Raw genomic sequence first — 13,316 nt, 5'->3', positions numbered from 1 at the left:
GGTCTTGGTTCAGGTCTTGCCTATACTAGATAGTATATTCAAACAACTGCAGCAAATACCATGTTGACTATAACTATGTTGGCAATTTATACTAATTATACTAAGTCTTGACCACAAATTGCCATCCATCAATAAGGTGCTGGTTGTGTTCCAAGGTAAGTATTCAGAAATGCAACCATCACCTTGTTAAGGAGCAGCAATTTGCTACCAGGACATCCAAGAGATTTTCTTACGCAAACATAAACTGGCAACAACATTCTGGACAGTGTTTCATTTTAACCTATACTATTGTTGTGGGTTTAATTCAGTAGACCATGTTACCTGTACTATGCTTGGAAAGTATTTGTATTGCATAGATGGGATGCAAAAATAAATGGTAAAGTCCACAAAATTCACTTTGGATTCTAATAACTTAACTACATTATCTAAGCCCTCAGCCAAATATTGATAGAAAGCTCTTTCCTAAAGTGCCCACATGATTTTAAAGAGTATTGCTCAGAAGATGATAAACAGCTCTTACCTGAACAAGAGCATAGAAAATTTTGAAGATCTGTTTCTGAATAAGAACAGACTGATCAGAGGGATCAGAGAGGAGCTGGATAAACCGATCCTTCAGAACAGGCAAGAAGTGCTGCATTGCTGCTATCAAAGGAGTCCGTTCTTCTGGTTTCTTATATCTTTAAAGAAGGATAAGAACTGGATTTAGAACAAATATGGATACAATGGTTTAAAATAAAGAGACCTAACCATACAATTTAGCTTCAAATAATGTACTGCATCAAAAACAAACACACACACACACACACAAAAAAAAATAAAAAACACCAAACCAGACACCACATTTCTATGCTGCTTTGGCCGCAGGCTTAAAACTACTTTTTATTGTCAAATCTGTATTATACCAGAAAGTAAACCTCTACCTCTCTACTACTACAAAGATATACACTGCCCAAAGTGTATACTCTTACCAAATCCTAGCATAAGCAGTCTTTTAAAAAATATTGAGAGGGGTTGGGAAGAAAACAGGGCACTCCTCCAGGTCCTGCACTATGCACTAGCATTCAGGGAAGGGAAAGAAGGACTTTGAAAATGTCAGACAGAATTACAATCAGGAAGTCAAATCAAGGGCGATAAGTAGGGAGGTGAGTTCAGGGATTTTCAAGGACTCCAAAATCCTGCTCACTTCAAGATGTCCTCTTGACAACTGACCCTTGATCTAAAACAGTGAGCAACTGCATGTAAGCATGTTATATTTTCAAGCATACAGTGGTGCCTCACACAACGATGTTAATTGGTTCCAAAAAAATAAACGTTGTGTGAAACATCGTTCTGTGAAACACCATTTCCCATAGGAATGCATTGAAAACCGGTTAATCCGTTCCAATTGGAACGGATTGCCGTCCTTGAGCGAAAATCCCCATAGGAAACATCGTTGAGTGAAACAATGTTTCCTCCATTCAAATGTACTGAAGCCGACTCAATGCATTTGAATGGCATTCTAATGTCTCTTTTCCCTCATTTAAAAGTGCCTTAAACTGTTTGAAACCTGTTTTAAATGCTTGGCATCGATAGTCCAGCTTGTGAAACGTATGCAAACTTAATTTGGTGTTGTTCTGAGTCGTCGTTAATTTTTGTGATTTTTTGTTTTCTCCATTGAAAGCCATTAGACAGACCATTCAATGGCTTTCAATGGAGAAAACAAAAAATCACCAAAAATTAACGACGACTCAGAACAATACCAAATTAAGTTTGCATAGGTTTCAGGAGGTGGGCTAACGATTACAAGCATTTAAAACAGGTTTCAAACAGTTTAAGGCACTTTTAACTGAGGGAAAAGAGACATCGTTGTGTGAAAATCCCCCATAGGAAACGTCGTTGTGTGAGGCGGCAAATTTATCAGAAAAAGCCATCGTTGTGTGAATTCATCGTTGTGTGAGGCACCCGTTGTGCAAGGCAACACTGTATTTTGCACCCAACCTTTTCTTCAAGAGGCACATTGAAACTTGTATCAGGCTTCAAAGCAAGTTTGCTAGAGCAGCAATCAATCAATCAATCAATCCAGAGGTCCCCAACGCCCAGTCCGCAGCCTGGTGCCGGACCGTGGCCTGATCCAGACCGGGCCGTGAAGACAGACTTCCCGCCCCTGTACAGCCTGTTTGCGCCTGCGTGTGCCCGTGTGAGCGCTGCACAGTAGTTTCCACATGCGCACGAGTGCTGTGCCACCATTTGCACATGTGCAGGAGCACGCATTCCCGCATGAGTGCTGCACTACTGTTTGCGAATGCGCAGAAGTGCAAGCACACCTGTACAAGCGTCATGCCGCCATTTGCGCATGAGAGCGCACTCATTCGTGCATGCACACGAGCGCAGGGGTGCCTTCCCAAGCTGGTCCGCAGGGTAAAAAAGGTTGGGGACCCCTGCTTTAATGCATTTTTGGGTCCCAGGCAAACTGAACTATGCAAACAACCTCATACAACTTCTCGAGTACAGATTTAGATATTTCTGGTCATCTGCGATTATAGTGTACAAAATTTAAGAAAATTGTAAAGGACAACACAGAGATTGTGGGGGACCAAATGGTAGCACCTATTATGCTTTTTATTCCAATATACTCTTGAAAATGTAGCTAGCAGAAGCATCTCGATGAGGCAGTCTTTACACCGTCACAGGCTCAGTTTATTAATTTAAAATATGTTATGCCATCTTTAAAGAGAAAAACTCTCAATATGGTTTACAGTGGTGCCCCACATAGTGACGTTAATCCGTTCCAGATTAATCGTCGCTATGTAAAAACATTGCTAAACGGATTGAAAAAACCCATAGGAACGCATTAAACTTAGTTTAATGTATTCCTATGGGGCCCAAACTCACCGTTCAGCGAAGTTCCTCCATAGCGCCGCCATTTTCGCGCCCTCGGTAAGCGAGGGCAGGGCGCGAAAACACTTGTGGTGGCTATTTTGGGTACTCGGCGGCCATTTTTGAACCGCCGATCAGCTGTTGTAAAAACATCGCAATGTGAAGATCGGTAAGCGAAACGCTTACCGATCATCGCAATGCGAGTTTTTGCCTATCTAAATGTTGCAATGCGATCGCAAAAGCGACATCGCTATGTGGATTCGTCGTTAAACGGTGCGCTCGTTAAGCGAGGCACCACTGTACAAGCAAGAAATAAGTATATTTATAAACTCCACTAGTGGCATTATAATACCAATTTAATACAATAATAGTAATAAAAATAACAGCACTATATTAAAACAATTTTATGATGTTATAATTCATTTTCTAAAAGTAGAAACATGGGCCAATTTGGAATAAAAGTGAATTGTACTAGTATCTCAGTCTGTAATGTCCATTTGAAGGTAGTAAGGAAGGAATGCAGGCATATCTTCTCTGGAACAGTACTTCATACAGATACGTCTGTCACAGAAGGTTCTCTTTCTTGTACTCACAAATCTAACAGATCTCAGATGTTGCTATTATGATATGAGCCCAATATTAGGGCCCTTCTACAATCAGTACAGCCTGACAACTCTTAAATTCTTAAAGAAGTAGCTGCATAAACTATAAGTAAATCATATACTAAACATCTCTATGACGGCAGTCCTAGATTACTATACAACAAACAGGAACTTACTCATAGTTCTTCACAAGTTGATAAAGACAGAGAAGTATTCCAAGCCAACAAGCACTATTATCAGACTGAAGATAAAATCCAATTTTATCTACAACTGCAGTCCAACGATTGGGATAATCATGCTTAATAATGTGGTGAATGCAAGTAGTAAGCTGAACTCTGGAACAAAAGGCACAAATGGTTATACAAACAGTTTTACCATTTTAAGAGCTTTGGCAAGAGTGTTTCATAATCTGCAACAGTTAACTAAAACAAGCAGGTGAAGTAGCAGTAAATACAATTTGAAATCTTGTAAACACAAAGAAGTTGGTTTACGTATATGTATTTCTTCTGAATGATACAGCTAACATCTTCTCATAAATAATTCCAAGTATGTAATGACCATATCTTTCTCTATAATAATTTAGATACCCATAGAACAATCCCGCTTTATTGCTTCATGGAAGTGACAACAAAATGGGGAATGAATTTGAAAAGAATCGACACTGTGACTCTGACTTAGAGTATACCTGATCAACTCAGGAGAATGAATAATAGCTTCTACAATATTTTCACGAATACAATGTCTGTCTTCTTCTGGTATTGAGTAAGGTGGGATGTCTCCTGGATTAGTTTCCCGGTCAGGCCAATACTGGGTTATCATATTTTTCAAGTAGATAACACCTACCAGGAAAGAACACAGTGTAAGTATAGCCCAAACCAATGTAGTAGGTGGCATTTTTGCAGCAGTACGAATTAGATCCACAGAGTTCAAGTTACATACTGACTAGTTTGTTACCCAAAGTATACATGAACAGCTTCTGTTTCTTCTTCCAGTCTATGATTTCTATGGCAAATGCAACACGAACTACAGAGTCCCATTAATTAGAGTACTTTTTTAAAGCATGCATTTTCAAAAAATTATGTGAATTCTCAAAATATCAGTTTTCATTTCAGCAGAGAGACAAAAATGGTACTAACTCCCACTTCAGGCATGAAACTCATGGAGTGTAACTCAAGACTACTCTACCTCACAGAAAAGTCAGAGGACTGATCCTATGTATACCTGAGTTCTTTGGAAGACGTGTAGGATACAGCTATTAAAACGTATTATCCCATAATCCATAATATTACTTGCTGCTATGACTGCCACCACAGTGCATTTGGACACAGAGCCCCCTATGAGGGAAGTGCCATTTGGATTTTTTGGACTCCAAGAATTCTCCAAGAACCCCCAAAGCAGAATTCTGGAAGTTCCAGACCTCAGGTCCACATCTAAAGACTCCTACATTTTGTTCATGTGGACCAGGGCATTTCTCAGATGTTGCATGGGCCATCTCTGGCCTAGTTTCTATTGTTATATCCGAAAAAGGAAATTGCCATGGTGCTTCCTGGGAGTTGTAGCCCTTTAATCTCTATAAGAGGGTGTCTCTTTAAGAACTACAGTGTCCAGGAAGCACTGTGACAGCTTCTTTTTTGGTTTATTAACAACAGGAAGTAGGCCAGACCTAAGCCATGTAGCCTCCAAGACAAGGCCCTTCTCCAGGTGAGTTAGATGTAGGTATCTGTAGGTTTAGCTCTATGATCTGGAATTCTCAGAATTCTGCTTTGGGAATTTTAGGAGTTGGGCATCCAAAAATCAAACAAACACACAACCAAACACCACATTCCTTGGAGCAATGATATATTTTCCCTGAGGAATACATACACCCAACATTATACATATCTTGGAACTACTAAGCTTTTTCATTTGCATGAAATAGCTTAGTGAAGGGAACTTAAATGTCAGCACTACTTAATAAAACAAAGGTCACAGATTCATTCATTTCAAGATTTCAGTAAGTAGAAACTGACTGTAATACTGTAAATACTTAGACTTTAATGTTCCAATATATGCAACAATTATCATACACAAGATGGATAGCAGCCTGTTTCAACAAAGCTTTTAGAACTTCATTGAAATTACTTTAGCCCAGTTTATATAGGAAAGAAACTACAGAATAGTATTTTCTCTGTATACTTCCACTGACAAAGTGTAAATCTCTGTATGCAGTAACATGTACATAACAAGGCAACAAAACATTTAAGTAATGAATATTTCCAAAATATAATAACTTGAAAATTCTGTATTATTTCAAAAGAACCATTTGTAGAGTGAAGTCTACTTCCACTGCCATAATATGTTTTTTCAGAAAACAGAATTGCAAAGAAAAAAGAGATAAACTCTTCCATGGAATGTTAATAAATGATTATCATGTAATCATAACCATACAGAAAAGCAATGCTGTCCTGTGTACAAAAATAAGTTATATTAATTTTATCACCCTGGACAGGAAATTAGGGAAAGGATTCTCTTTCATCACAACTTGAAATTTCTGTTTCTCTTAATATGAGACTTTTAAAAAATTCATTATATACTTTCACTTACCCAGAAATAGTTTAATGATAGAATTTTAATAGCATTGAAAAGGAAATAAAATCAACACTTGCCTGCCTGTCTCACTGGTAAATCCAGTTGCTCTGACATTGTGATTTGAAGTAGAGTTGAAACGAAGTTCACTGACTTGTGAGCCTATGAAGCAAAATACATGAAGCAGACATATAGTAAAAAGATAATTCAAAGCCATTACAAAGCTTTTCAATTTTAAGTTTGTGTATAGGATAAGAGAGACCGCTCTGAGCTCTCAAGCATCTAGTACCTCTTGGCAGCACTATACCTTCTTTTTCCTTCCAACACTTCTATTCTCCCCAGCCCAAGACCTTTTCAGATGCCTACCAGACTTTACAGCTTATTTTTGCAACATTTGTGCTCAGAATATCTCACTCAAAGTGCCACCAGGAACAATTTTCCTTTCTAATCCACAATACTGCAAGAATGGAAGTAGGATTGAGCAATCACAGCAGATTATTAAAAATAATTATAAGTAGAACAGTGAGTGTGATGTGGGAAAATCAAAACTTCACGATTTGTGTCACTACTCCAAGTTTGTCTGCTCACTTGCTCTGTGAAAGCTAAAGCTAAATCCACCTAGACCAGTGGTTCTTAATCTTTTTGAAAGAAACGCCCCCTTGAGCCATTGAGGAAGTTATCATCGCCCCCCTCTTATTTCTTATTATATCTTATTTATTTATTTATTTTTGTTTGTTTATTTATTTAAGACACTTAAATCCAATGACCCCTGAAAACAAAATTCAATTCCAAGAAAATGAAATGCCCCCAAAAAGTAACATTTAATGATTTAGTTGCAAGCGAATTTTAAGACTCAAAAAGAAATATAAAAAGGGCATAAAATGCAGGAACTAAAAATTTCAAGACGAAAACTCTGAAACTAAATTAAGATAGGAGGAAAATATATATTCATGCACATTGTAAAAAGGCTGCAGCCATCTTCACAGGTTTGGCTTGCTCCAGCGCCCCCTACCGCCCCCCTTCTGCTCCAGCGCCCCCACGACGCCTCTTTTCATTCTACCGCCCCCCTGAAAAATGAAATCGCCCCCTGGGGGGCATTATCGCCCAGGTTAAGAACCACTGACCTAGACCACCTTCCCAACTAGGATGTTCATTTCTCACCTGGAGGAAAAGTTGCAATTCCTGGGTTGTTCTCTTCCCTTGCTATTCATGGCTACAGTTGATCTATGCAGAAACAAAGGCAACTACAGAACAACAGGAGTTTGAGCAAAAAAGTGTGCTCGCTTGTGAAATGAGAAAGATTTTCCATATTTCCTCCTGCTTTACCCAAGATGGCACCTTGGGAATCCTTTTTGTACATGGTTTACTCTTTTTGATTTGGTCTGCTGGGTAGTTGAGTTGCAAACTATTCTCCCTCCCATGTCACAACATAACATGCCTTTTTCCTTTTCTCTTTCCTTCTTAGTTGTAGTAACCGGGTTTCTGGACAAAGTACAGTACTTGATTGTCATAGGAGTCTATGACTGGGGAGCACAACACTCTACTTCTATGTATTTTAAAGAAAAACACAGAAATCCATAGTACCTTAATGGTTAACAAATACATACGTTTTCTAGGACTACAGACTGGGATGTGGATGTGAATTTAGATCGTGAGATCTGAGGAAAATTAAAAATAAAGAATACTGTCTACAGCAATTGCATTTATTAACAACAATTGTTGTCAATAATACAAAAACCCTGACACTAGTAAGCTACTTTAAAATGTACTGTGATTTTTAAAAAAGGTTTATCTCCATTTTAGGCCACAGTAGATACACAAATTCACAAAGCATTTATCCTGGGTTTAAACAATGTCAATGTTAAAAATACTTTTTCCACAAAGGAATGATTGTTGGATCAGCTTTTAAAATTGCCACTCACCCTCACTGTGCACATGGAGAAGCCAAAACAACTCACAGTAAAAGATTTTCCCCTTTCCTCCATACAAATCTGAGTCATTTTAAGAGCCAATGACAAATATTAGCTGTTTGGACTTATGATTCTACTCACTTATGACTCACTTTTATTTCTCTGCCAGTAAAAAAGGGGCCTAGGTGAAAGAAATCTATTCAGCAATACTATACAACAATGGAACAACGTAACCTTGATTGAAATAATTTGCCTTAAAAGGTATGTTTCCCATCAGGCCATTGATATGAGTTTGATAAAATCATGGAAATTTCACAAAATGATGCAAACTTTTCCCCCCATTCATTGCTCAGGGTTTGTTTGCTTTTACAGTACTTCAAATCTATACAGAATCATGCAGACCTGGGAGTCTTTGTGGAGATACCGTTGTCTGTCAAGCTGCTCCTTTACTCATCTTCCAAGAAATATAACTGGCAGCAACTGCTCTTGTAAACAAAGAGCTGAGACATTTAGCATATTAAAGCAAAAGGCTAAAAATATCATAATGGATGCTTTTACATTTATGAGTTCATTTCATGGGAAAAGATCATATTCCCCATTATATCAGCTACTCTTTGTTGTCTGTGCAGAGAAAGCTCAAGTTTTAAAATACCTAATCAGGTACAATGACATTCTTTGCGATATTAAGGGCTTAATTAATGCAAAATAAGTAGCCTTTTTTGCAAGACTACCACTGCTGTTCTTTTAAAGACATTTAAATACAGCTTTGCACATTTTAAGATAAGTATCATGAATGTTTGCAATAACAATGAAGTCACCTTGGGTCCTTTTCAGGAGAAAGGCAGGGTAAAATATTTCAAATAAATTAACCCAATGGCAGTTCAAAGGCAAGAGCAGGTGACAGATTTATTAGACCACTAAAAAATAAATCACCAAAATAAGCTAACTTCTGAACCTAACATGGATCTTCATCAGCTGGGTGGTTCCAATGGCAGCTATTTTCACTTTTCACAATGAAGATTCAAATTTGAACCAAACATTCAAAATAAGAAGTACAAAGTTTCCTTCCTGTCTCTCTGTCTTCTTTCCTTATGTAGCCTGGTTTCTCTCTCTCTCTCTCTCTCTCTCTCTCTCTCTCTCTCTCTCTCTCTCTCTCTCTCTCTCTCTCACACACACACACACACACACACACACACACACACACACACACACACACACACACACAAAAGCTATAGTCACTCAATTACACACAAGCATTTTAGACCTGACACAATACTGCACAGTCTCCCACATTTGTACCTTTCTCACTATCTGTAGGAAACAAGAATTGTTTTAAAAATAAAATAAGGATTTGTCACTAGAGTGACAATGTATCAGCAAAGAATCCATTTGTGTCTCTCACTGCGCCAGTTGAAAATGACAAACTTTTCTTTTTCAAAAAAATATTTCTTGTACAAAACCATATATCAGGTGATCTCTAGGAAATACTTCCTTCTTTGCTTTACAATTATTTCTACATGTTGTAAATCAATTAAAATAATAAAGGCAAAATAACCACAAAGAGATTAAACATTAACACAACACAAAGACAGATAACAACAAAGCATAAAAATACGAGTCCAAAACAAAAAACAACCATATGTACAAAAGTACAAACCCCAGAAGCAGGATGAAAACTGCAGACTGAGACATATTCAATAATGAATATGACAAGTGAACCTAAATGCCCAACTGAATGTTTTGTCCAAAACAAAGAGATGGCAATGGAGATATCAGACAACCCAGGCAAACATTCTGGAGCTGGGGAGTGGGGTAGAAGCAAAAAAGCCCTTCTCTTCTTGCCATCCCTCAAGTTTCAGAATGAGGGGGCATTTGTAAAGGGATGTCAGTAGCTTACATTACAGTATGGAAAAGTTAAGTATCGAAATTTGTTTTCCATAAGGTACTGAAGCTCTAAAGGCAGGGGTAGAGAGCCTTTTCCCATCCAGACATTTCAAGTGACAAATCCCATCAGCCCCATGAGGTACAGCCAATGGTAGGGCATTGTGGGAGTTGCAGGCCAAAGCATCTGTAGGACCAAAGGCTTCCTATTTCTGTCCTAAGTTGTGTAAAATACTACAGGTCAAAAACCAACACTTTGAATCGGGCCCAGAAACAGGTAGGCAGCAGAGCTGTGAAATAATTGGTGTAATACTATCATGATCACAGTAATCCAGACTATTTTCAAAAGCGGTCACATATACCACGTATTAAACTAATTTAAACAGGAGGGTAAAACCCCATGAATCACTTCAACATGACTATCCACCTCCAAATAGGGTTGGAGTTACATCACCAGCCAAAGCTGGGGGGGGGGGGGATTACTCCACACCACAGAGACTCAGCTATCCTTGGCCTTTCAGGGCAAGTACAATCTTCTATAACAGACTGAACTGGCAACCCTCAACTGATCTGAGGAACCACTCACCATTAGTGCCTCCATATTGTTAAGGCCTCATCCAGTCTATTATTACAGCCAAACAGTCCAACACTGCCACAGCCATACACGGATTGGGCAAGGAGAAATAAAGCTGTGTAAGGAGAACAAACCTATCCATTCTAAAGGAAATCAAGCCTGAGTGCTCACTGGAAGGACAGATCCTGAAGCTGAGGCTCCAGTACTTTGGCCATCTCATGAGAAGAGAAGACTCCTTGGAAAAGACCTTGATGTTGGGAAAGTGTGAAGGCAGGAGGAGAAGGGGACGACAGAGGATGAGATGGTTGAACAGTGTCATTGAAGCTACCAACATGAATTTAACCCAACTCCGGGAGGCAGTGGAAGACAGGAGGGCCTGGCATGCTCTGGTCCATGGGGTCACGAAGAGTCGGACATGACTAAACAACAACAACAACAACAAATACATTCTAATTCCCCCAAGTAACCATGGGTGGTGATTTAATAGATACTAAACAAAATGGGGTAAGACTGAAACTTGTAGGATCACAAACAAAGCTAACACAGAGTAAAGGAGAAACCTTCCAGCTCACATTTTGAAAGTGTTCCTCTAGAGCAGTGGTTCTTAACCTTGGGTAACCCAGGTGTTCTTGGACTGCAATTCCCAGAAGCCTTCACCACCAGCTGTGCTGGTTGGGACTTCTGGGATTTGCAGTCCCAGAACACCTGGGTTACCCAAGGTTAAGAACCACTGCTCTAGAGCAGGGGTCCCCAACCTGCAGACTGGGCCATGGACACAGGTCTCCTGCTCTACCATGAGCATGCATACGCACAAGTGCACTCCACCCTTTGAGTGCACCATGTGCATGTGCCCCCACGTGCATCACTGTGTGCACGTGCATGAGCGCACTTTGCCCCTGCGATTATGCTATGTGCATGCACATGCTCCTCTCCCTGTGGGTGCACCATGTGTATGCACACAAACTGGCACCTGCAAGTGCTGCTATGCACCTGCACACGAGCGTGCCACGTCCCCCCACCGGTCTGCAGTTTGGGAAAGGTTGGGGACCACAAAGCAGTCCTGCCCAAACCCAATTCCAACAGCTGCTCCAGGAGACCATGTTTATGATTAGAGAAGCCATTAAGAGGCCAAGAAGAATCAACACCACATCTCTCTTTCAACAGAGATCACCTTAGTCTGCTTCAGAACCACAACCAAGTTGACAAGATGCAATACTTCAATAAACTAATAATGTAAGATTTCTTTCTAAACCTAGACATTATAACAGAATGTGCTTTGAATGTGTTTTGATGTTGCTTATGTTATCTCTATGGTATTTGGTGATCCTTTTTAATATTTGTATACACACTGTTGTCAGCTTTAACACTGTCTTTTAAGGATGTAAGCTGCCTTGGATAATTTTAAGGAGAAAGGTGGGGTAAAAACATTTTAAATAAATTATCTCCATTTTATGAACAGGTGATTAACAGCACTTTCACATATGTAGCAAGAAAACATTTTATTTACTAACCTGCTTTTTCCCTAACTTGCTGTGTCATGGGTATGAGTTCTCAATTGTCTAACAGCCAAAGAATCCAGGGACGTTTTCCAAGAACTATGTTTGCTAAGCAATATTATTAACAGAGTTGTTTTCATCACTGTTATCACAAATGTTACACCATTCTTTCAGGGAATAAAAGCATTTTCAATAAAAAAATTCCTATCAAAGGTCACTTAGTTTAAAAGTTATATTACATTATTCAGTTATTCATAGCTGCACAAATATATCACAAAGAGAAAATTCTGTATGTCGCCATCATCTCAATACAGTGGTGCCTCCCTTAGCGAGCGCTCTGTTCAGCGACGAAATAGCTTTGCGATGAACTTTTTGCGATCGCAAAAGCGATCACTTTGCGATATTCCCTATGGGGGAATTTCGATTTGCGATGATCGGTTCCCTGCTTCGGGAACCGATCAGGTGATTGGCAGTTTCAAAATGGCCGCCCGCTGTTTTCTGGGACGGATTCCTCGCTTAAAAGGCACCAAAAATAGCCACGCTATGGAGGATCTTCGCTGAATGGTGAGTTTTAAGCCCCTAGGAACGCATTAATCAGGTTTTAATGTGTTTCTATGGGCTTTTCGACGTTTTCAGTCAACAGCGATTTTTGCGGAATGAATTAACATCGCAATGCGAGGCACCACTGTATAGGTTATTGTGAGAGAGGCAGGAAACCACAAGTTGTGAGGCAGAATATTATTAGAGTTCAGCTATAGAGTTAATGCATTTAGCATTTTAAGTGAACCTTAAGAAATATGTTTATCAAGATCTCCTAAGTTAAATACAGGATCATCTGGTCTGAAACAAGTTAAATTTACATCCACCATGAGCATGCATACGCACAAATGAAATAGCTATAAATATATATGACAGCATTCTAAAAACCACACAAATTATAAACGAAATAATATTTTAAGATATTTATCATAATGCAGTAACATGTTAGGGTTAAGATTAGCATATCACCTAACAAAATAAACTTTATTAACATACCCTTCTACAAAATAAAACTTCAATATAGGAGAGTACAATGTATATGTAAGAGTCAGAAAACATATGGCAATCTTTACCATGACATTTTTAATGTTTAATGACATTTAGCAAAGTGACAGTAAGTCCTATTGCTTTGAAAGTTATATTTTAGCATTTTTAACTCTAATAATAATTTCAGATAATTATTTTGCTTCCAATACAGCCTCCAACATTTTTTAACATCTAAATCATCAGTTTTAACATCTAAATCAAGGGAAATCAAGGGGATGGGGGGTTAATGGATTCTTGTGCTCTGTTGCTTTTAAATGTATGTTTAGCATTGATTTCATTTACTACTTTAATATAATATTTATTTAATTGTCTTTAAATATATATATACTTAATGTTAATAGCTTTT

The 13,316-nt window shown here is 38.7% G+C and overlaps 1 protein-coding gene across 3 annotated transcripts in view; it reads right to left on the bottom strand.

Moving 5' to 3' along the window:
• IPO7 (importin 7) overlaps nucleotides 1–13,316 on the bottom strand; it is a 52,989-nt gene that overhangs the window by 28,480 nt on the left and 11,193 nt on the right. Inside the window, exons 1-5 of one of the 3 annotated variants that reach the window (XM_020789903.3) lie at nucleotides 7,185–9,038; nucleotides 6,104–6,185; nucleotides 4,144–4,297; nucleotides 3,635–3,793; nucleotides 521–677 (exon numbers count right to left, since the gene is read on the bottom strand). In XM_020789903.3, coding sequence (XP_020645562.1) covers nucleotides 521–677; nucleotides 3,635–3,793; nucleotides 4,144–4,297; nucleotides 6,104–6,140 — 507 coding nt within the window. In that variant the 5' untranslated portion in view covers nucleotides 6,141–6,185; nucleotides 7,185–9,038. Of the gene's footprint in view, nucleotides 1–520; nucleotides 678–3,634; nucleotides 3,794–4,143; nucleotides 4,298–6,103; nucleotides 6,642–7,147; nucleotides 9,039–13,316 lie in introns of those variants that run through there. The other 2 variants (XM_078383927.1, XM_020789902.3) reach the window with 2 other exon arrangements.

Source organism: Pogona vitticeps, chromosome 1 (assembly GCF_051106095.1).
Source record: "Pogona vitticeps strain Pit_001003342236 chromosome 1, PviZW2.1, whole genome shotgun sequence".
In the NCBI taxonomy this organism is placed as follows: domain Eukaryota; kingdom Metazoa; phylum Chordata; class Lepidosauria; order Squamata; family Agamidae; genus Pogona; species Pogona vitticeps.
This window is presented reverse-complemented; position numbering and strand designations above follow the sequence as displayed.